At 47.5% G+C, this 24,037-nt stretch overlaps 1 protein-coding gene across 4 annotated transcripts in view; it reads right to left on the bottom strand.

Moving 5' to 3' along the window:
* PLXNA3 (plexin A3) overlaps positions 1 to 24,037 on the bottom strand; it is a 70,395-nt gene that overhangs the window by 15,153 nt on the left and 31,205 nt on the right. For all 4 annotated transcript variants that reach the window (XM_081845828.1, XM_081845829.1, XM_081845827.1 and 1 more), the window contains exons 11-22: positions 12,763 to 12,859; positions 11,575 to 11,765; positions 10,938 to 11,083; positions 9,367 to 9,487; positions 8,984 to 9,120; positions 7,891 to 8,064; positions 5,708 to 5,801; positions 4,531 to 4,770; positions 3,778 to 3,921; positions 2,876 to 3,110; positions 1,449 to 1,591; positions 380 to 636 (exon numbers count right to left, since the gene is read on the bottom strand). In XM_081845828.1, the coding sequence (XP_081701954.1) occupies positions 380 to 636; positions 1,449 to 1,591; positions 2,876 to 3,110; positions 3,778 to 3,921; positions 4,531 to 4,770; positions 5,708 to 5,801; positions 7,891 to 8,064; positions 8,984 to 9,120; positions 9,367 to 9,487; positions 10,938 to 11,083; positions 11,575 to 11,765; positions 12,763 to 12,859 (1,979 nt within the window). The remainder of the gene's footprint in view (positions 1 to 379; positions 637 to 1,448; positions 1,592 to 2,875; positions 3,111 to 3,777; positions 3,922 to 4,530; positions 4,771 to 5,707; positions 5,802 to 7,890; positions 8,065 to 8,983; positions 9,121 to 9,366; positions 9,488 to 10,937; positions 11,084 to 11,574; positions 11,766 to 12,762; positions 12,860 to 24,037) is intronic.

Genomic DNA, 24,037 nt, shown 5'->3' with positions numbered 1-24,037 from the left:
ACCCCCCCCCGGATTACAGGCACATTTGGAGGGAAGGAAGAGTCACACAGCATCAATTCAGTCCACCAGACTGGAAGGATGGTGGGGAGAATTACAACAGGGAGGAGCACAGAAGTAGCAAGGAGGACTTTGCATGTTAAGAGGTGGAACATATGGCATAACTAGCAGGGGCTGAGGACCCATAGCAGCTCTGTGTGGAAGTGCTGCAGAGGGGCAACACGATGCTGATACGTGGTTCCCAGCCTTAAGAGGGTCTGGCAATCTCTTATTTAGAAGATGGGGAGGCAATCGAGGGTGTTATGGCACTTGTTTGGTGGCAGTGTGAGGGTTAAAGGCTTATGGCATTAAGTGGTGGTGAGGAGCAAAGAAGGCCTCTCACCGGCGGAGCAAGAGCTTGGGGTGCGCACGGTTCTGCAGGTTCTTTTCAATGAGGTCTGCCAGCAGCTGCTTCAGCACACCAGTAGCATAGTCCAGCCTGCCCTGCAGAGCCACCATAGTCAGGGAAGCAACAGCCCCCCGGTCCCGCATGGAGAAGCCACGCTGTCCCTCCAGGGTGTGGATGAAGGTCAACAGGAAGGGTCGCGTGTGCAGCAGCTGCCCGAAGAGGCGGAGGCCTTTCTCTGTGCTCGGTGGCGTCTATGGAGGGCAAGAGAAGCGAGAGAGACACACCCCTTGAGCTAGCCAGGACACCTCGAAAATGGTCATGCACATTAAAAACATTCCCATGGAGGGTCCTGAAACTTTGCACATGTCTTTGAGATGCTGCTGCTCACAAGATGGCCACTGAGAGAGGAATGTTGTCATCTGCACTACTGACCCTTGTCTCTTCTGCATAAGAGCATTAAAAGAATAGGAACATCCTTTGCTGCTAGATCAGAGCAAGGACCCACCTAGACCAGTTTCTTGTTTCCAACAGCAATGAGATAGGTGTCTTTGGGGGCTGACAGGCAGGAGACCCTTGCTGGATGAGGCCAAAGGCCTCATCATAGTACAGCGTCCTGGTCTCACAATGGCCAACCATGTGCCTATAAGGAAGGCCAGAGGCATGACCTGACTGCAACTGCACTCTGCCCACTTGTGACTGATTCCCAGCAACCCATCTACAGAGGCACACCTGCTTCCGATTGATAAGGCAGAACATAGACATTATGGTTAGTAGCCATTGATAGCCTATCCTCCATTAATTTGTCTAAACGAGGCCAAACAAGTAGTTCAAGAACATGTACCTCAATACCAAAGTGGGGCAGGGGACTGACCTGCACCCAAAAGCTAGAAGGCCAAGACTTCAACATGCAAGAACCCCACCACCATGGACTTGGTGGTTCCTCCATGACTTGGTTCGTGTCAGATGGAGATCATGAAACACTAGCTTCTGATCTCCCTTTTCTGCCAACTGTAAGGCAAAAACCTTTGCTAGGTCCCTATCTCTCCCCCGCCTTGCAACTTACACTGGTCTCCTGCAGCGCTGGGTGCTCATCCACCCCTGGAAAAAGCACACGCCTTGCATAGGTCCGATAGTCCAGGAAAGGGATCTTCACACCATCCATGTTGTTTGTCAGCTCGTTAATGTCTGTCTGCAGCTCAGCAAAAGCTGAAGAAGGTGGAAGATGGTCAAAAGTGTTGGAGACCATGCATAACGGGCCACCGTCTCCATTGTAATCCCCCCCACAAAAAAACCCACCCCTAGGCTTTTGAAACCTAAGGGAGCCAAATAATTTAAAGACACTTGGGTTCCTAGGTTTCTCCAGAAGCTGCCACATTTCTCATTAAGGACCATTCATGGCAAGTGCCTTTTCTCTGAGCCCACCAAGCTGTATCAAGCACAACCCTCTCAACATTTCACACAAAGGAATGACACATACTTGACATATATTTACACCAGAAATTACCGCCTAAGATGACTGCACTCTTCTAAACTGTTTTCTAAAGCAGGGAATGTGTGTCTATTGGGACAGGTAGTCATGGTGTGCAGCAGTGGGAAAATGGGGCGGGGGGGGGCGATGGTACCTTGGCACTTTGTGCCTATGCCCATGTCTTTGTCACCTAGAGTTTAGGCGGACCTTCTCTGTCCTTCTTGCCCAGCCATCCCCAGAGAAACACCAGAGATTTAATTTCGAGACACCCAAGGAGGGGCTGAAACCTAAACAAATCTTCTGTGCATTAATACGTTAACAAAAAAACTCCCAACACTCAACTATTTCACAAAACAGAAACAAAATAGGGATGGTTGTGGGATAAACCCCACAACCAAATACTTTTGCTACCTATAAACCAACTACATTTTGCTACCTAAAGCAGAACAGCAAATCCCACCCCCAATCATGGCCAGCTTAAAGTTGGCCAAGTTATTCTGGCAAATGAGACAGAAAATCCCACAAGCATCTCTCCTTGCGAGTGGAGATACTATCAGAAATACCTTCAATAACTCCTGGTTTCCTGTCCCTTCATGATACCCAGAATTAGCTGTCTGTTGCAGCCATCCCACTCTCCTGAATGGTAGGGCTGGCCTTGTCGCAGTGTTACAGGAGCTGGTGACTGCCACAAACTATTTGCTGTGAAAAGAATATGGAGCCCATAATGGCTGCACATCTTTCCAATCTACAAAAGGAACTATTCCATACCCTGGGAACCAGCCCTGATGCATACATAGTGCCCAGAGGGAGCTGGACTTCCGCACTCCATGTTGGAGGCTACAGATAACAACTAGAGAAGGCACCTTTGCGCCCAAAGACCTACATTGGCATCAGTCGCTTCCTAAGAGAGGAGATGCTGAAGATTACATTAACATGTACCAACAACTACCAACCTTGGGCCCAAAAGTCAATGTTGCTGCCCCCTACATTCACGTCCCTTTATTTCCCAGCCCCCTAAATACCTTCCTTGCACTCCAGGGCCACGCGAGACTCCAAGTTGTCCATCTGCAGCTGCAACCGCTTCAGAGTACGGTCAGCGTCCCGAGTCTTCCGCTTGTAGGCCACCAGCACCCCGATGATAGCGCCCAGAAGCAGACTTCCTCCTGCACCTAACCCAACAAGAGCCGGCAAAGGCAGGGCTGTCTCAGGGTAAATGTGTAAGGTCCCAGGGGAGAACGAGAGACCCCCCACCAGGATCTACAAAAAGAAGAGCAAGAGATTAAGCCAGGTCACACAGGTGAAGCCCCCCTGCTGCATCAGGCCAAGGGCCTATTAATATAGTCCACCATCATTAAGACAACAGCTCTCCCATCCCCTTGTACATTTAACTAACTGGCATCTACTGTTCAGGATATGCGCTGTCTCTGAAAACAATGAGGTCCAGCAGCTTAGCTCAGGGGAACAGCCCTCAAATGCACTTAGGACATATCTTTTTGGACATCAGGACTTGTTCTTGAAACATTGTTGACCTCTTTGTTGGTGGCAAGGGGAAAAAAGGAGAATTCCTAGATGCCAAAATCCAGGTTTGGGGTAAGTACTATTTGGTGAGAGAACCCCAGTATATCCCACACTCTTCAACCCAGATGTATGGGGTGCTCTGTTCTGCAATTTTTTTCTTTTAGTTGGTCCACATGGTTGGGCAGGCCCACCCACCAGCTGTGTACCTGCACTTGCTGGGGAGGGGCAGGGATGACATTCCTCAGTCTAACACATACATACTACTATGTCACATCACCAGGACAAATCACTCACTGGACAACCCCTTGCATGTCCATAGCATTGGCAGTTCTCCCTGGAATGGGCAGACTGGTCCCATCTGCTCCACATCCCCCCTTCCCTCCCTGACTTCCAATGATAGGTGTACCGTAACTGGCTGTTCCCCGGTTTGGCTTGGTGAGTCACACAGCAGTTGGGTCTCTGAGACAGTCAGGATGCAGGGCTCTCCGCCGATTAGTACTGTATAGTTGAGTCGTGCGCTGCCCGATACTGCTGGGATCAGGTTCCTGCCCTGAAAGACACAGACATATGAGAGAAGATATGGGAGCATTCTGTCATGGGATCCTGAATCTAGGCTTGGAGAAGACAGTCTCTTGCGTCCATGCGCAGGACTCCCAAAGTGCAAATTGGGTACCCACTCTGCACAAAGTCCATTCAACATAGCACCAAAAAGCACATTCATTCTCTGCAGCCAGCACAGAACATGCAAAATTGTATATTTCTCTTAGCCATGGAGAAAGGCAAGGATCTAAAACTAAATTCCTTAACCATTGGGAATCCTCTTCAGACCACCTTAACCAGATTTCACCAAACAAGGCTTACTCACACCTACTTTGGCTGTCATAAGGCCTAGAAAAAAGTTTTAAAACATATATGAAAGAAAACTAAATTCTCACTTTCCGATGGAATTCTGTATTTGAATGCCAACACCATAAAATAGGCACTCCTTTCTTTTTTGGAATGCTTATCTCTAACCAAAAGGTAAAAAGCCACATCATGCTGGACAAAATAATTCTGTCATGGTTTTTACTCAGTAGGCTTTGAGCAGGCTGTCATTTGATTGGCTTGAGGTTTTCAACCATTAACGTTTGAAAAGCCCTGACACAATCTGCTTCAGTACCTTGAGGACTACATGGGATCCAGGCTTAATCTCCAGGATGCCGCTGGGACCAAACGGCTCAAAGCTGGGGTCAGGGTAGTAGGTAAAGGCGGAGCGGTTCAAGGTACGTGCAGCTGCCACATCGTCCAAGAGGAAGCCAAACTCGTCAGGGTGAGCACCTGCAAGGGGCAGGGCCTCCTCCCCAGGTATGATGCCAGGGGCCTTGCACAACATCACCGAGTCATTCAGCACCTGGCAACTCTGCAAGGAAGGAAAAACAGACACCCCACAACCGAGGGGGAACAAAGAATAATCCGCTACACTTGGCTTCTGACCTTCAAGACCCAGCCGTGCATACCTACTCTGCTGTCTTAAAGACCAGCAGTCCTTACTTCTGACATGCATTCTCGTGGCTTTCACAATTAGCTCTCCAAAAATATGTTGCCTTTTAAGGGCTTGGAAGGGAGGACTATTCCCTCCTTCCCAGAATGCTTTGGGCCTCCTAATCTTTATCTTGGATTCAAGACAGAGACAGATATGTTTAAGAACCATTTCATGGTTTTACTTACAATTTTATGGTTTACATTTTATGGTTTTTACTTGCAGAGTCTTGGGAGTGGAAATACATGATTAAGAAAATATATATCACATGATGGAGTTTCCTTCTGAACTTCACCATCCAGAATGAAAGTGGGAGATCATATGTCTGAATAGTTCCTTAAGCTACAGACTTTCTCTCAGATGGTGGAGGGAGAATGTGCAGTGAGTTTATATACAGTCAACTCACAACTGGTGTGCATTCAACTTATGCAATCACAGCTTTACACACTTGGCGGCTGGCCAGCTACAATCACACAAATTTAATGCACAAAAGATGGACAGCTTAAAAGCGGAAGTGAAAACCTGGCAAAAGTTTGAAGTTAAGAACTACAGGTGCCATGGACATTCTGCTCTTGAACTCCTGGGTATGGAGGACTGATCTATATAGATCAACAAACATGTTTTAAGCCAAATGATAGTACTGGTTGATACACAATATGGGTTAGTGGTACATATATTTTTTCTTAGAGCAGAGTAGCTAACCTGATGGTGCAAATCCCATCTCCCTCCCTCCCTCTCTCCTCTATGTCTGTCAATTGGCTCTTTTTTGCTGCACGCTCAGTCTGCATCAGTTTAGCCCACTCCACAGAAGACTCACATTGATGGTTTCTATTCCCCCATAAGCAGCTCGAACACGGGGCTCCTGGATCGTCAGCAGGTGGGTCCCACTCACTGTGAGACTGGTACTACCACTGTAGGGTGAGGGTAAGAAAAGACAGAGGGGGAGGTAAATGGATTCAGCCCACAAACACTGGGGTGGTGCAGATGATAAGGAGAAGACCTTGCCAAAGAAAGGGAAATTCATGACTTTGGTAAGACCCCATTCTCATAATGGCACACACCAGGGGTGCGGCAATGGCAAGGAGACCAGGGATACAGTTGCATGGAGAAGACCAGGTATACTCAGAATGTCACAGGTGCTTTCCTATGCAAATGAGCCAAGGGAAGTTCACACAGGATCAAAGCTAGTGTGCTCCCTATGTGTGCTCCCCCTCCCTTTCCAAAACTCGATTTCCCCAGTGTTTACCATTAGCCTTGAGCATAGAAGTCAACTCCTAGGGGCTGAGGTCCCTTTGACCCCCCCCAAAAAATATACAGTTCGTAAAATTAAAAATATGCATACATATATACTAATAAATCAGTATCTCTTTTCAGCTTAACCCCACTGCCTGTAAATGTTGACCTCTCCATGCTTTTTAATTTGGAAGATGGGTCTATAGTACAGGAATATAATTTTTTAGTACAGGCGTCCCCCCACTTATGTAGTGGTTAAGTTCTGCCGCCCCCCTGGTAAGTGAAGATTGCATGAGTGAGGAGCACCCTCTAAAAAGCTTTGAAACACCTGTTTTTTCCTGCTCTCCAGCTCTCTCTCCCCACAACTTTCTCCAGCTAGAATTGAAGCCCTGGGACCAGTTTGGACGATGCCTGGGTAAGTGGCAGCTGTGGCTGCTGCTGTGCTACCCCTTGCGTCAGCTATTAGGCAGGGAGGCTGAGCAGCTTAAACAAAGCCCCACTGTGCCTCTGGTCTCTTTGGGGCTTCCTCCGCTCTCACTGACGTCCTCTTCGGGCTACTAGGAGGGTCTTCTCATGAGCCATGAGGACTCTCCAGCTCTCTCCTGCCATTTCCTGGTTTGAATCTATCTATTTAATTCCCAACCACACATATACATGGTTGTGTGTGACTCAATCATGTGTATGTAGGGGGTAGGGCAGGGCGATATATTGATATATCGTCCAATATTGGTTTCTAGATCACATCACGATAACTGTCTAAAAACAATTGACATGGCAATGCATCATGAATCACAGTTTGTGTGAGTGTCTGATGTGGATTTGCCTGGAAACAGCTGGGAGAAAGAATGGTTTCATGAAGCCACTGAGGCTGAGTCGCTGACTTCCCTCGCAGATGCCACGAAGTAAAAAAAAAAAACACACCCCACCACATTGCCCTGTGTTCTTCAAGCCTCTTTCCTTCCTTGCTCCCTTCTGCAGGTGTGACTTGCTTCCTGCAAGCCTGATGTCCATGCTTCTTTGCTCACTGGCACACCCAATCTCCATGTTCCTTTGCCCAGCCACACACCCGATCTGCACCCCCCCCAACCTGCATGATCTCCACAGACTGCTCCTTCACCCAAAGTTCACCCCCCTACATAGTTCCAAGTTTCAAAAATCATGATATATCACTAAATTGTGGTGTTTAGCTGGTGATATATCACAATGCTGAAAACCAGGTATCACCCAACCCTAGTGGGGGGAATGCCTGTATTAGCAATATTGTCCTTGGAACAGAGTAAGGTGTGCGTGTCTCTAAATATCTGTCTATCTATTGGAATCTAAACAAATTGCTGGCCTAGAAGATGAGACTGTGTTGGTCAAACATGGGTCCCCAACTGTAGTTGGACTACAACTCCCATCATCTCTGACCACTGGTCCTGCTAGCTAGGGATGATGGGAGTTGTAGTTCAACAACAGCTGGGACCATAGTTTGAGAAACACTGAGATGGGAGACAGATTGAATAAACGAGACAAAGCAGAAGTGTCTAAAGTAAAACTTTTAAAATGTGGAGGATGGAGGGCAGCCCCCAATTTTCCTCTCTGAGTCATGAGGGGGTGGGGAAGCATCAGGGCCCTCCCCACTAAGCAGCAGTCATGGGGAAGTTGGGGGGAGAGCCTTATTTCCTCAGTTACTCCCATCTACCGATTTGGGGCCTGGGCACCGTCCTGTGGGAATGAGAGAGGCTTAGTAAAGAAGCTTAGAGCTGTCACAGGCTCATCACTTACTTGGCAATGCTCCAGGCAGGCTCTATCCCTGTGACAACCGGGTCAGGGCTGTAGCGGAAGGAGACTGTGCCGTTGGTGCTGATGTTAGCACGGTCAATGCGAAGGCTGAGCTCAGCGAGGCCTGGGCCTAGGGCTGAGGGGGGAGACAGGCAGACAATCTCCCCTGCGCTACGCCTTGGGAGAGGGAAACTGAGAGTTATTGCCCCTAAAGAAACAAACACAGCCTCCTCACAAATAATCTAACCTCAAAAATTATGCTTCCTCCGCACCCCATCATTCAACACCTTCCACTTTCCCCTCACCCACGTTGCACTGTCCAACATAAACACAGAGCTTCCCTCCTCTGTGCCTGGCCACCTTAGGTCTCAGGCCATGGACTTATTTCATTTTTATCCTGCTCTAGGGCAGCACACCTGATTCTCCCCACCAGCACCACCACCCTATTCTATTCTGAGGTAGATTAAACTGAAAGGCAGTTAACAGGGTCTAGGAGCTTCATGGCTGAGCGGGGATTTGAACCTGGCCCTCCTCAATTCTGGCCGGATACTCTGCCTGCTGCACCATGCTGACTCTTGGTTCATAGCTTCTACATAACAAGGAGCTGCTATGCAAAAAATAAACGGGCCTAGGGATCATCCAGACTTGTGCTTGTCCCGTGCCTAGAAAGCATGGGGCCAAGCAGATTTCCACTTGTCCGGTGCTTTCTTGCCCATGGTGCCAGGGACCCCTGCATGGGTGAAACAGATCTCTGGGGTCTGCAGACTACCAATTGGTAACCACTGACTTAAAGAGTCCTTTCAGTCCAAGGGCTTCTGCTTGCCCGGCGGAGCTTTCCCCTCCTCTCCTCCACTTGCGCCCCCCCCAAAAAAAAGGCTTGGAGGGGATTTCAGGTCAACTCCCAGAACAGAGCTTGGGGAAGGAGATGGGGGGATTGTTCCGCCTGCTGCGATGCTTGTCCTGAATGGACATTCACCTCAGCGCAATGCTGAATTCCACCCAATTCCTTCCCCCACCCAAACCCAATTTAATAGTAAGCCTGTCCAGGAGTTCCCAGCCAACTCCACTGAAACCTGAATGGCACCCCAAACAATACCTTATCAGCTGACATGGTGCTCCCCGGATCACAACACTGACATTGCTCCCAGCATCCAGATGCGTTCCCAGGAGGCTGATTTTCGTCCCGCCTGAGGCAGGACCTCGTTCTGGGTATACCCCATGAAAACTGGGGGTCTACGTGAGGAAACAGGTAGAAATCAATAATGAAGATACACTTCATGAACAGTCTCCCCCTTCCCTCAAGCTGATTAACGTGGACACCCCTTCCAGAACCAGACTTTTTGGGTCTGGGGCTCAGAAAACACCCCTTCCCACAGATAAACCCGCCCACAGTTTGCAAGCAAGACTTCTACCATGTACTTCATTGCTTATCATATAAGCTAAATATGCCTATTGAGCCCTAACCCCCACCCTGATTACCACAAAAGTGAAGGGAGTATCAGACTGGGTCCGGTAGTCAGCACTGCAATCGCCTACGCACAGCTCCACAGGCCCGGGCGGAGGGTCAGGCAAAAGCGATGGCTCCAGTTCGCATACCAGCCTGAGGGGAGAAAGGATGATTTGTCAGAAGAATATGGCTTTCTCCCCATCCCATCGCCACCACACCAATCCCTGCAGCCCCATTGAGTCCACCACATCCCTTCCCTTCACAAGGCCATCAATTGCTTCTCATTCTTCATTCCACAATGGCCCATGTCATAATTTATTTTTCCACCACTCAGCTCTCTTTGTCTTGCCCTGGACTGCAGGTTTGTTAAGGCCTTGCAAGAAACACTCCTTGAACAGAATGACGTTTGCCTGGTAAACCTTACAGTCTAGTCAGTGGTCTTCCCTGGGGAGGGGATGACTCCTCATTTCCTCAGGAGTGCCTGTTGGGTCAGCAGCATTAGCCTTGGTCAGAGAGGCCTTCAATGCAATCCTCTAAATTTTCCTGGCATCTATCCTAGCTGCCCAATGAATACTTTTGGCCTGGCCTATCTTTTCACCTCAGTCAAGGCAGCACCAACATCCTTCTCAGCACAAAATACAGTGGAGCCTCGGGTTACATCACCCTCGGGCTTGCAACTGGTGCAAACCAGGAAGTACTGGAACGGGTTACTTCCGGGTTTGCGCCATTCGCGCACGTGCAGTCGCGATAAATCGTGTCTGTGCATGCGCAGAAGCGCTAAATTGCGCCACGCACATGTGCAGACACGACACAACACGACACTTTGGGTTGCGTCGTTTCCGGGTTGTGGCAGGGCTCCCCACCGTAACCCGAGGTTCCACCGTATAAGGAAAACTAAGAAGTTTCTGCAATAAGGGGCTAGGGACACCATCTTGTTTTGCATTGGGAAGACACCTTGCACCCACTGCCCTGCCCAAACAAGACGCACAGAGGAAGCAATAAATTCATGATCATGGCGGATCTGAGTCTCCTACCTGTTAAGACTGAAAAAGTTACCCATCCATGTCCTATTGAAACATCAAAGTCCACTTTGGCCTACCTAAGAGCTTATCTACACTTAGCTCACTGTATTGGCTCCTTTTCATTCTTCCGATTTTGCAACGCTGCAGCCTCCCTTCTTAGATATTATTTTGTTTTTAGTTAATATGACAAACCTGCCTGGAAGCCCTGGCTCACAAATGCATGGGAACCAAGTGCTATAACTAAAAGGCACTCTGCCATAAATTGTACTTTATGATCCTGGGCTTGTTCCAAAGCTGCTGATCAGAGTTTCTTCCATTCTGGGAAAAAGGGATACTCTGGTTAACTGGGGACTTCCTGGTGTAAGTACAAAGGGAGGAGTGAAGGAGCTGCATTCACAGAGTTCTGGCATTAAATGCACCACCAGGTCCAGGAGGTGGTGTTAAGTGAGAGACCATGAACCACACAGTTGTTTTTGCAGTTTTGCTCCTACCCAAATTCCCTGTTCTATACCTTCCCTTGACAGCACCCCGCAGGCTCCTCCTCCACCAGCACCCAGTGTTTTCAGAAACCCCTCACCAACCTCTCAGCGCTGATGTATTCAGCAGAGAGAGAAGTGCAGCGCACGCCTGCCACACGGACCCCCACCTCGAAGAAATGAAGCCCCAGGTTCTCTCCCCAAACTGTCACTCGTGTCCCACCTTCCTTGGGGCCAGTCAATGGCAACACCTGCAGAGAGATTGGGGTGGGAGGGGAAGAGAAGAGAGAGGAAGGCTGCTCATTGGGGGGAGGGAACCCAGTGAGGTTTGCAGGGGTTCCAAAAAAGAAGGAAAAACACAGGTAAGAGATTGCGGGTGGTGCTGTGGGTAAAACCACAGAGCCTAGGACTTGCAAATGAGAAGGTTGGCAGTTTGAATCCCTGCGACGGGGTGAGCTCCCATTGCTCGGTCCCTGCTCCTGCCAACCTAGCAGTTCAAAAGCACGTCAAAGTGCAAGTAGATAAATAGGTACCGCTCTGGTGGGAAAGTAAATGGTGTTTCCGTGCGCTGCTCTGGTTCACCAGAAGCGGCTTAGTCATGCTGGCCAAATGACCCGGAAGTTGTATGCCAGCTCGGCCAATAAAGCGAGATGAGTGCCGCAATCTCAGAGTTGGCCACGACTGGACCTAATGGTCTGGGGTACCTTTACCTTTAAGAGAACTGCTCAGCAGTTTTTCTTACCTGGGTGATGCGGGGGTGGGTGCAGCGGGCCCCCCGCCGTCCAGGTGGCACCCAATTCTGCCGGGAAGTAGGGCAGTGAGGGCGCAAGAGACAACGGCGTTCTGGAACACACCAACCACACTCATAGCGCGGGTCTGACTTGAGGCAGAGCCCACAGCTGGAGCGCTGGGCTGAACACTTGTACAACATAGCTGGGGAGATGGAAGAACAAAAAGGAGACGAAATGAAAGGAACTTCCTCTCTTCTCAGTGCAACAAATTGCCACCTCCCTCAAAGATCCCTCCACCTATGCTGGCAATCTAAACCATGCAGTGTGGGCCAAGATTCAGCTGCATGCTTAACATGGCAGAATCACCATAAACGTTTTAGTAGGTTAGCTTCTTAATGCAACTGTGTCTTTGAATGCACCCAGGCGAGAAATTATCACACCAGGGTCAACCAAGATGCAGGGCTGAAGCTCAGAGGTACAGCATCTGCTCTGCATGAGTAAAGTCCCAGTTTTAAATCCCCAGCAGATCCAGATAGGCCAGCTAAAATATGTCCAGTCTAAGACCCTGGGAAGATTCTAGCAGGAAGTGTAGACAAAACTAAGGTAGATGGACCAACAGTTGGATACAGTTTAAGACAGCTTCTCTATCTTCCAGAGACGGCTTTACCATATATACATCAGGGTTAAGTCACTTGTTTTAGGCAGCACCAGAAGTAGGGAAGGAGTGATAGATGAAGGCAGAAAATTGGTGACTGAAGAGTGTAGTAAAAAAAAAAAAAGTGTTGGCCTTAGCAGTGCTGGTAGGTGGGTGTTGAGAACAGAGGCGGAGCAAGGTGGGGGTGGTCCGCCCTGGGTGTCATCCCTGGGACGCACACTGCCACTATCTCTGCCTCTGTCCATCCCTTTGGGTGCTGCGCAGTGCACCCCATCCTTAGCCCCCATGGGTGCCATGTGGTGCAGTTCACCCTGCCCCTATGGGCGGTTCGCCCCACCCCTGGGCGCATCGCCCCAGGTGCCCAAGAGGCTTCCTCCGCCACTGGTTGAGAAGGGGCATTTCTGTTCTTCAGGCTGCAAAAAGTTTTGTAAGGTCTCTCCGTAACAAAATGTTCATTTTAGAAAACTGGAAAGTGATTCATGAGAAATCAGACCTAAGGAACCCCCATTAGCATAAATGTGCACTCTGCATCTAGGGCTCATACCTTTGAACCCTGGTGGCTTGTCAATGGCGAAGTCTCCATCCCAAATGACATCAAAATCCAGCGGCAGTTCCCCCAGGTCATCACTGTCATACCAGTACTGTGGGAAAGAGATGGGTCACAAATGTATGAGAGGGCAGAATACCAGGAATTGATTCACCTGTCAATTTCCGTTTCTCATTTTCCCAATCTTAAATTGGGTTTTCCACATTTCTGCAACAATAATTTGCATTTAAAAATGAACCATCATGAAAATTTGTCAACATGTTAGGGTGAAATTCTCCTAAAATATTCCTTTTTGTATGCAGTTTTGACAAATATACCCATTTTTAAAAAGCAATTTTCCCCAATATAATGAATTTTTATATGTTATTCTTTAATGTAAACTTTTCTCTAATATATGCATTTTCACACACACTGGTTGCTAGGGAATGAAGAAGAAGAAGAAGAAGAGTTTGGATTTGATATCCTGCTTTATCACTACCCTAAGGAGTCTCAAAGCGGCTAACAGTCTCCTTTTCCCTTCTGTAATGGTTCTAGGGGTTGCTCGTGCGTAAGCCGGTGCTTATCTCCCCGGCTGGGTACAATCGCCTGGCTGGGTTGCCTAAGTGAACCTTTTCTGTCCGGACAGCCACTCACTCGTGGCTGACTCAATCGCTGGCAGAATCTGTCAGTGGGCGTTTCTTAAACTTCTTCCAGCAAAGAAGCTCTTTGACACCTAGTCTCCTCCTACTCTCTCTGCGCGAAAGCCTTCTGCGCAAGGAGGGCGTGGGCAACGGAGGACCCCTACTCTCCCCGCTGGTCCCAGGCAAGGAGTCATGGGACCGCCTCGCCGCTTCCCCCATCTGCCCCCCTTCTCCACTGGTGCTACGCTGATTCTCTTCCCCAGAAGATGGGCTGCTTCTCCCGATCCCTGGGCGCTCTCTGGAATCCCTCTGGCTTTTGCTCTCTTCCTCCGGCACTGATGGCAGTTCCCTGACACCTTCCATCCCCAAAACAAACACTCTGTGAGGTGAGTGAGGCTGAGAGACTTCAGAGAAGTGTGACTAGCCCAAGGTCACCCAGCAGCTGCATGTGGAGGAGCAGGGAATCGAACCTGGTTCACCAGATTACAAGTCCACTGCTCTTAACCACTACACCACACTGGCTCTCAATGGCAGCACAAACTTTGGAGAAGGGTAAAGTTCAAAGGATATTTGTGTGTTGGTTTGTACATTGGTTTGAGAAGTGCAAATCAGGGAGTTTCTCATTGAAATGCAAACAATATCAAATCTCTCTCCCATTCCTACAGAGTATGACTGTAGTGATGGGGATCCCTATTCAGAAATACACATTGGGAAAACCTAAAAGAGGGCACCTCCCCAGAATCAGACAGAACACCCAACTGCCTTGCCACCTAGGAAGCATGAGCTGTATTTAAGAGCCTGCCAATCCCCCTTAAGGCTCAACTTTCAGTCATCAGAAACACAGACTAGGGCAGCAGCAACACACCCTGCTTTACAGAGGAGAGTCTTCTGTCTGAAAGGCTGCCTGTTCTGAGTTCTGTTTAAAGACAAAGACCTAGATGAAATCTCCCTTCATGTGCATCTTTAAATTGGACTTGGAGAGGAATGGCCTTGAAGTTGCCCATCAACAGCGAGCATCTGGACAGCACACTGAGCAAGCCCACGGTTCAACACGGCAATCATCTTCCCCAGTATGGAGACATGAATTGTAGTTCTATTTAAACTGTAGTGATCATTTTAATATTTGCACATTTTATTTAGGTCTGTGTCCTCCTTTACCCTCTTTGTTGGCGTTGAGTAAACGGTCACCCTAGGTGCAAAGGACCTACTTGCTAATCTACTGAATCTGGATCATAACCTCACTTCTTGCACTGTTAGCACTTCCTGGGTTCTCGGCATGTGAGGTGGCCTCTGCAGGGATTTATCCACGGCTGCCAAAAGAAGCAGAAGCTTTTCTATAATCCCCATCTTACATATTTATATTGCACACATACATGGAACCTACAGGCACAAACCAGGAAACCTTGTTTAGAGCACGACCTGTAGGTCCCTCCAGATGTTGGTCATGCTGGCTGGGGATGATGTTAGTTGGGAGTCCAAAAACATCTGTAGAGCCTAGAGCAGGGGTCAGCAAGGTTAACCTCACCTGGGCTGGTTCACTCCAGCAGAAATTCCTCTGTGGGCCGGATTGCGCATGCGCGCATGAACACACACAGCCGCAATTTCCTGTGTCTGTGCGGACACAATTTCCGGCATCTGAGCATGCGCAGACGCTGTGCCAGTTTAGCACAGCGCACGCGGGCTCACCAAGCGGGCAGCTCGGTTCGGGGGCGGCTTGTGGGCCGGTTAAATGACCCCCGTGGGATGCCTGTGGCCCATCGGCCTTAGGTTGCTGACCCCTGGTCTAGAGGTATGAAAGCCCTAGTGGGAGGAACAGGGAATATGGGAGCGGCAGGTCCTCAATTCCCCCCCCCCAAAAGCCTTTGTTTTCTTTTAAAACGATAAAAACAATGTTTAAGCAAAGGTGTTCATGCATTTAATAGCCCCAAATGATTTCTAGAACTGTATAACAGAAATACTTTTACGTAAGACTATGCACAGAATCAGATCATTACAATTTCTGTACACTGAGGACAAGCAATTGCTGAGCTGTACACTGAGAGTACGACCCTGAAATGCCAGAGCCAGACACATTTCTGTTTCTTGGAGGGCACTGCCATTATCACAAGAGACAGAAGGAGGATTTAATTCCTTCTTTACTTGTGGCCTTCTTCTTGTTAGCATACTTGGTGGCTTTGTTTCTATCCTCCCAAAGGATTGGAGTGAGAGAAAGTATAGAGCAGGCATAGGCAAACTCAGCCCTCCAGATGTTTTGGGACTACAACTCCCATCATCCCTAGCTAACAGGACCAGTGGTCAGGGATGATGGGAACTATAGTCTTAAAAGCATCTGGAGGGCCGAGTTTGCCTATGCCTGGTATAGAGCAACAAAGGTTTGCTGCCAAGCTTCGTTAACTAAAAATCCCAAAATATGGGACCCCTTGAAACTGGTGCCATAGTTTTTGCAGTCATTTTGCAACAACCCCCCCCCCCCGCCACCGCCACCACCACCGCCGCTTTTGTAGTGCCCCACAAATTGAGAAACTGATACACCAAACCCAGGGGTCAAAGAGTCACCCCAAAAAGCCAACGTCACCCGATTCACTCCAAATCATTATCAAAGTTTGGCAATGTTTTGCAGCGCCCCACAAATGGAGCAAAAGACCCTCAAACCAGGGGTCACACCAAAACCCATCGCTGTCAGATTTACTCCAAACTGGTGCCACTGTTTGGCAAAAGTTTTGCAGCAAAAACCCTGTGTTTTGCAGCACCCCATAAACGGAGTACAGTGGTACCTCAGGTTACATATGCTTCAGGTTACATACGCTTCAGGTTACACACTCCACTAAGCCAGAAATAGTGCTTCAAGTTAAGAACTTTGCTTCAGGATAAGAACAGAAATCGGGCTCCGGCGGCGCAGTGGCAGCAGGAGTTCCCATTAGCTAAAATGGTGCTTCAGGTTAAGAACAGTTTCAGGTTAAGAACAGACCTCCAGAACAAATTAAGTACTTAACCCGAGGTACCACTGTAATAGACCCTCAAACTCAGGATTCATGGGGTCTCCCAAAAACCCAAAATTCATTGTCTGAATCAACTAAGCTTCTCATATTCCAGGCATGATAATTCTATAGTAAACTAAGTTATACATAACACATTTCCCCCAATTTTTTCCAGACCCCCTCCATATTTACCCCCATAGCTTCAGAATTTCCATAAATGTTATTTTTTTACAGTTTTAAGTTTCTTGTTGAGGTGTTGAGCTCCGTCAGCCAAACCATCTCCCTGCCTAGCAGATGAGTGATGAGGACTGGAGAGGGCAAATGGTTCTTTTATTGACTTAGGAAGGGGAAGATGGGGCTTGCTTTGATGACATCAGAAAGCCAAAAAGTCCTTTCTAAGATGTGCTGGCCAGAACTCCACAGGCTGTATAGTAATCCTACAAAGACCCAGCAATGAAGGGATGAAAAGTTTTAAGAATCAAAGCAGGGGTTTTCCCAGCTCCTGTCTGGACGTGCTGCTAACAATCTGAACTGAAAGTAAAACAAAGCTAAAGCAATTGCTTTGCCCCTGACTGGGTGCTGTAAAACTACCGTATTTTTCCATGTATAAGATTATGCTTTGTTGCTTAAAAATTTAGTAAAGCATTGGGGGTCGTCTTATACACGAATGGTTTTTTGGCTTGGGCTGGCTGGAGCTCGCATTCGGCGGGGCGATTGGGGGTTGCAGTTTGCCCGCTTGGACAAAGAAAGTTTAACAACTTTCATGGCGGTCAACCAAAAAAGCTCAAGAACTTTCCGCCGCCACCGACCATTCCCGGACATGGCGAGCGAGAGGAGCCCAGCAAGCTCAGGCCAAGCTGCCCTGGCAGCAGGGCCCTGCGAGATGAAGATGGTGCTTGCCCAGTAGCTGTCACTGTTTGTTCAGCAGCAGTGAGGCGCTCAGCTCCACCATTTAAACCACGGGCAGCAGCAGGAGGAGGAGGAGGAGGAAACAACAATTTGCAGCAAAACCCACCACCAACCAAAGCACTGATGCTGATGTTGCCAGTCTCATCAGCCAGTCAAGCATGGTTTTGGCAACCCTAGTTTAAAATATTGATTTCTTAATTTGGGGTTCAAAAAAATAGGAGTTGTCTTATACACGGGGGTGTCTTATACACAGAAAAATACGGTATGCAGTTCGGCAAGGAAATAGCTTAACAGACATTGCCCAGGATGCAAAATGCACAGTATTCAAGTTCTGGCTGCTTCACTGTGTTCATAATACTTTTTATCTCTTTCTCAGGATTCTCTGGCAGTTTTTGGCAGCTACAGCATGTTGATAATTTTCCTGAGTACAATCTCCTTTCCCCAGTGGGAAAACATTAGTTTTAAACTAACAAGCACACACCTAAATAAAACAACAATACCCAGGCATGTAATTTTATTGTGTGCACTTGTTTTAAAACTTTAAAACTTTATTTGTATTTTGATCAATTGTATACCTATTTGTTTGTCGGAGAGTTGATTTTATTGGCATTTTCTTATGTAAATTCCATATTGCTTTATGTGCACCACACTTTTTTGTTGTTGCTGATATAAGTGGTATATAAATCTTGTTTAATAAAATAAATGAACATTAGGAGTCCGAAGGTGGGGGCATCCCTTGCACTATATCCAGCCCCCACAACTTCCTGTCCTGAGGTAAGAGGGAGCCATGGAGGCAATGGCAACAAGTGTCGCTCCCTAGTCTTCTCTCCAACTTGTTGACTAGGGCCACAGATGTAGAAAAATAAAATCTTCCCTGCATCACATATATAACTTTGCTGCTATATCAGCCCTCTGTGTTCTCAGCCATTTTGTTCCTCAGCCACCTGGTTTACTTTTATTTTTATTTTTGACACATCTCTGCAGCTTTCTTTGTACTTTGCCAGCTGGAATTATTCTGCATCGCCTGCAGAACATTTGAGCCTCTTTAGAGTCGGTCCATCCTCTCTCACATCATTAATGCATGTTAAAAGTAAACAGAACAAGTGCCAACACAGATCTTCAGTAAGTCCTGCTGTTTATTTCTGCCCCAGCCAAAAGAAGAGACTCTTTAATCCTTATTTTTTAAAAAAGCAATGTGGAATCCTTCATTCCATTCCGTCAGTGTTTCCATACCACTTAACTTATAGAAATGCAACAGTGTTAATTAAGTGGAGGGGAAGGTGGGAAGGAAGATAAAGCCTTTGCTGCCAAGCAGCACCCAAAAACACCATTAATCACTCCTTCTAGAATTGCTGCCCTGAAATGAGCCAAAAGGAAGGACATCCATTCACCACCTGCCTCAGACTTCCATGGTACCCCAATACTGAGAGCAGGTGAAGCTCTGTGAGGTGCCTGCAGAGCAAATAGCTTAAGTTTGCTCAGACAAGCAAGCCAAGCCATGTACTGATGCAGTTAGCATGCTACAGTTTTGGAGGAGAGTTGTAAAGGGGTGGGGAGGGAAAGGAAGGTGGTTCCCAACTTACAACCATTATAGTAGATTCTCACCATTCCTACAGAAGTAATTTTGGCTTGTGGACCTGGCTTTGGGAAAGCTCTGACATATTCGTATCTCAGTTCACCATGTCCCGAGGTGGGGGGACCTTCAAAAACCAAGGCCACAATTTGGATACAAGAGCTCCATTTTGCCGGCATAAACAGGGGTGCACGACTGCACCTGGTGGCCTAACCTTCAGCATCCCCACTGAGTTTACCCCAAACTTCTCAGCATTGGGGACTAGTCACACATTCACCTGAACATACAAACAACAATAATCCTCCCCACATGTTCAACCAAACATTCAAAGAATCATCCACCAGACTTTCCTGCTCCACATGGGAAGGCTGGTAGTGGACATGGAGGCAGACTCCAGTGGCCACAGAGCCATGTGGGGGGCTGCTCACAGTTTCATGCCACCTCCATCCACCTTTATGCCCATACATGCTCTTTAAATGTATGAATAAGGCAAAAATATCATTCATACATCATGCACACGGCCTAGGGTTTGGGCATAGCTTCATTCAAAGGTGTGCATTGTAGGACCCACTGTCTGAACCAGGCAATCATCAATTCCAAATGGCTTGAAAACCACCTATAATTATTATCTATGAATTTTTATCCAGATTGGAGACCAGGGCGAAAGCCAACACAGCACTAAGTTTTTGTTCTGTCAGCTCCTTTCACAACCAAACATTCTCCCAATCTTCCCCCCACAAGCAGCCCCTAAATCTGTTCCAACCCTCTGGAACAGATTTGGGCAGGGTACTGGGTCTGCATAGGGGGACAGAGGGCAAGTCCCCTAGTGCAAGAGGAATCCTTGTGCAGATGGGATGGAGTAGCTGGTATCAGACTCTGATGAAAAGCTATCCTCCTGAAATTCTCTGTGCACATATACTACCACCACCATCCAGCCGCTGCCCAAAAGTGTCTGCGGATCAGATATAAGTCAGTTTCCCAACAGTACTCAACACCTGGCGCCAAACCAGCCCATGTTCCCTTTACTGCAAAGCACCACAGGGATCAGAACCTAACCCCAAATGCAAAACACATATAAGCCCTCTCAGTTTGATCACCATCCCTCAGGCTGAAAATGCTACCTCAGCAGCTACAGCAGAAATGTATGAGTCACCGCGAAGAAGACTGTAAAACCTCACCAAAAAAATACATGACAGCCTAATCTCACGACAATGAAATGTGCAGAAGTGAGGTAGTTTCCTGCCAAATGTCAATATTAATAGAAACAGAAGTCACCAGGAGGAGAAAATGCCAAACCCCACAGAAGCAACCCAATAGGAGAGCAAAGGAAGGGGGAGATCTTCCCCACAAACACATACCAAATAATCCCTGATTATAAGATGATTGTTTGTTTTTTGTCTGTCTGTCTGTCGCTAGAAATTCCAATCTAAAAGCCCAACTTCTAGCACTTACACTGGATCTAAAGTGTCATCTAAGTTGGAGAAGATGAGAGCAATTTTTACTGGTGAAGTGCTTGGCAGATAAATCTCAACAGGCTACCAAGGGTTCATTACAATCACCCTGGGGACCTAAATGCAGAAGATTTCTGTCCACTCAACACTGGCTCTGCTGAATGGCTCAGCAGAGATACAACAGTGGCAGAAAATTAGTTTTTGTTTGCTGCCATTGCTGCCACGAGGGAGCCTCTAAAATGAGCTGTAGCCTGGATTTGCTCAGTCTCATTCCAAGTTCCTCTCCACTCACATTCCAGCGAGCATCCCTATTGCTTCATCACCCCAACCTCCTCTGTATTCCAGGAGAAGGGCTGTCATGAAACTGCTTGGATTCATCAGCTTTTGGAGTTGGCCCAACCTCCTTGCCCCCATTCTCACTCCACTCTTGCAGAGGACTAGAGTCACCACCAGGTAGTGATCTGCCCATGGCTGGGAAACAGCCAAGAAATCCCTCAACCCGAGGACCGCTATCAATTCACCCTCAACAAAGAACATCACATGAAGAATATCAAATGAATTGGGTACAAAACATTCTGGGAATAGCCTGGTGGTTCTCACGGGTGCCGTAAGGTCCTGAACCTCATCACCAAAAGTCCAAGACTACCTCCTTCAAATCAGGCAAGGCAAATATGAGGCAGCAAGCTGGGTGGTCAGTACACTAATAGAACCTTTGTTGTGTGCCAACTACCCAACAAACACTCAGAATGAAGGCTCTGCAATACATGAACCTGGAGAGGAAGATGGAACTCTTACAGACTACAATAAATCCTCCTATCTGACCTCCTTTTGATACTGAAACGAGATTCCAGGAGGACATAATTGAGATGAGCTAGCCTAGCTTGCCTCGTCTGGATTGGAAATGCAAGCCAGGTTGCTCCTTTGTAAGAATATAAGAGCCCTGATGGCCAATAGCCCATCTAGTCCAAGGGCTCACAAGGGCCAACCAGAAGCCTATGGAAAGCATGCTAGCAAAACCAGAGTGCAACAGTTCTCTCCCAGGAACTGGTATTCAGAAGCATACTACTTCCAACAGGGAGGTAGAACCTGTGGTGGTCTGTGCCCATTGAGACTAGTATGGTGAAAGCCAGGGAGACCAACAGTGGGTGGAGATAGCACCAATGACAGACAGAGCCAGCTCATTCTAGTTTTGACGCCATCATCTTCCCTGCCAAGTTCTACAAGGGCAAAACTGAGTCTAAGAAGGAGGAAACGCACTAGCAGAGCCACCCCCTGAAAGAATGCCAAATAAAAAGGCAGGCAAAGAGGGCAGACTGAGTATAGTCTTAGATCAAGTCTTAGATGACAGCTCCTTCTCCATGGGTCAACTTTAAGCATTTAATTTCAGCAATCTCAAACTCAAGGGCACGTTGATATGGGAACCTGGGTGGTCTTGGGATAGGAAAGGGGCAGTGGCTGGGGGGGGGGGAGAGGAGTAGCTAGACCCCAAGGAGAAGCAGTTAAAAAAAGAGGATGCTCGCCCTGTTCCCATTGCACGGCAGCCAGAATCCCCTTGACCCTGTTTGCAGACCAAAATCATTAACAGCCCAGATGTTTTTGTTACTTTCAGGGTGTTGAGGCAAAACACACACACACATTACCCCAAAGATGGCATTAATCTTTGGGACAGGTAAAAATCCAGAACTTTCAGCTGGGTGGGTTATCGTAAGCATGAAGTGGCCAAGAATTTGTTTTTTGTTGAAGCTTTGCCGCTGCTTCAACCAATAGCTCCCCTGCCCTCACAAGCCCAGCCCGGCAATGTCTCTTTTGTAATATGGGACTCATCATCTATAGGGTAAGCCCACACCCATTGGGAAAGTTCTTCCAATTTGCCCACTCACCCAAATTTGCCAATATTCCACTCCTAATTTTTGTGGAAGACAAATGGCCCAATATGTGGGGGGGGGGACCAACCTTTGTTAATAATAGCCACGGGGAAAGGATTATAGAGTGCAGTATTAGGTTATAAACAGCAGAGGGAAACCTCAGGTGGAGCATCCCGTGGAAACCCCACATAAACACAGCCATTTGATAAGGAAGCAAAGGTGAGGGTGGTGGGCCTGACTCTGGCCAGCTCTGGAAGTGGGTCCTACAAAGCTAAGGATTGTTGGAGGATAAATCTGCATGCTTCTTTTCACTCTTTTAGTATAGCTAGTTCAAATCATTATTCATTTAGATTTACACTTCCAAATCTCAAAACACAGGAAGTACTCAACAGTGGCCGGCCAGCCAGCCAGCCAGCCAACCCGCCAGATGCCTCTGGGAGTTCAAAGGCACTCCATGAGGGCAGCAGCTCATTAGGCACTGAAAGCAGAGTTCTCCCCTTTTGATTGCGTCAAGCACCTGGCACTCAAGAAGCAAAAGCCCTGCTGGATTAGACTAAAGGTCCGGCATCTTGATTTAGCTCAGCACCATCATCCCCACAGTGGTACAACTTATGGGAAGCTTACAAGCAGAGCGTGGAAGTAATAGCCCTCCTGCGCAGTTGCTCCCAGCAACTGTCATTCAGTGGCCATTGATAAATTCATGGAGGATAAATCTCCCTAATCCCCTTTCAAAGCCATCTTAACGTAACTGCTATCACCGCATCGTGTGGCAGCAAATTCCACAAGTTAATTATGCATTACACAAAGAAGCAATTCCTTCTGTTTGTCCTGAATTTACTGTCCATCTATTTCATTGGATTACCCTGAATTCCAGTATTACAAGAGGAGGAGGAAACAGTCTCCCTCACTCACCCTCATCCCACTTTCTACACTCTCAGGGCGTAATATGTTCTTGCAGCTGTTTGGGCTGCCATTTAATCTGTGTAGTCCACTTGACATTACCCTCAAATAATGTCATTCTCAATGCCTTCCACCTGTAAAATTTGGGCTTACTCAATAAGGGAAAATCTGGCAAGTTGGGGGAAACTCGGCTCCAAACTGCTTCACTTGGGTTGCAGATTATTCCTTCTGATGTTTTGGGTGGATCAATAATCATTTTCTGTTCCCCTTTCCATGCCTACTAGTGCCTCAATGTTTTCGCGTGTTTTCCAGCTGTGCTTGTAACTACTTTCAGTGCACTCTTGAACAGAGGACAAAGCAGCCAGGCACACACACACACACACACACACACACGGGGCTAAGCCTATTTCTTTTGATCCCTCAGATTTTCAAAATAAAACCCAGAGTACAACAGAAGTGTTCACTGAGAATTTACAGCAGCAGCAGCAGCATACCTGCACCTATCTATGTACATGCCCTGATGGTAGTTAATTGGCATAATAGAATCAAGAAATTAGAAGGCAGAGACAAACACCAAAAATGAGAACACTTACAGGTATGAACAGGAAAGACTAAAGTTGCTTCTCAATATACAAACTCAAGTAAGTGCAGGTATGAACTACTACAGTCTAATTCAAAGAAGGGAAAATGGACTAACAACTAATATTGCTCAAATGCTGACAATGCCCTGAATTTCATTGGGTTCTAAAATTATTTGAGAGCGAAAAGGGAAATCTCACTATCCAACTGCTTTATAGTTAACTTTATAAAGCTCTTCTGTAAATCCCCTTTAGCTTTGTGCTTCAGTCAAGTTAATGTTTTAGTTGTCCTTTCTCAACCTTTTCCAGATGTGTGATGTCCTTTTTCAGATGGAGTGATAACGCCACACAGAATACTACAGTAGTTGCAGACTTATTTTCAGTCCCTTTGCCAGTTC

This window comes from Podarcis erhardii (assembly GCF_964252035.2).
Source record: "Podarcis erhardii genome assembly, chromosome: 17".
NCBI lineage: Eukaryota > Metazoa > Chordata > Lepidosauria > Squamata > Lacertidae > Podarcis > Podarcis erhardii.
The sequence above is the reverse complement of the archived record's forward strand: the minus strand, read 5'-3'. Positions and strand labels throughout refer to the sequence as shown.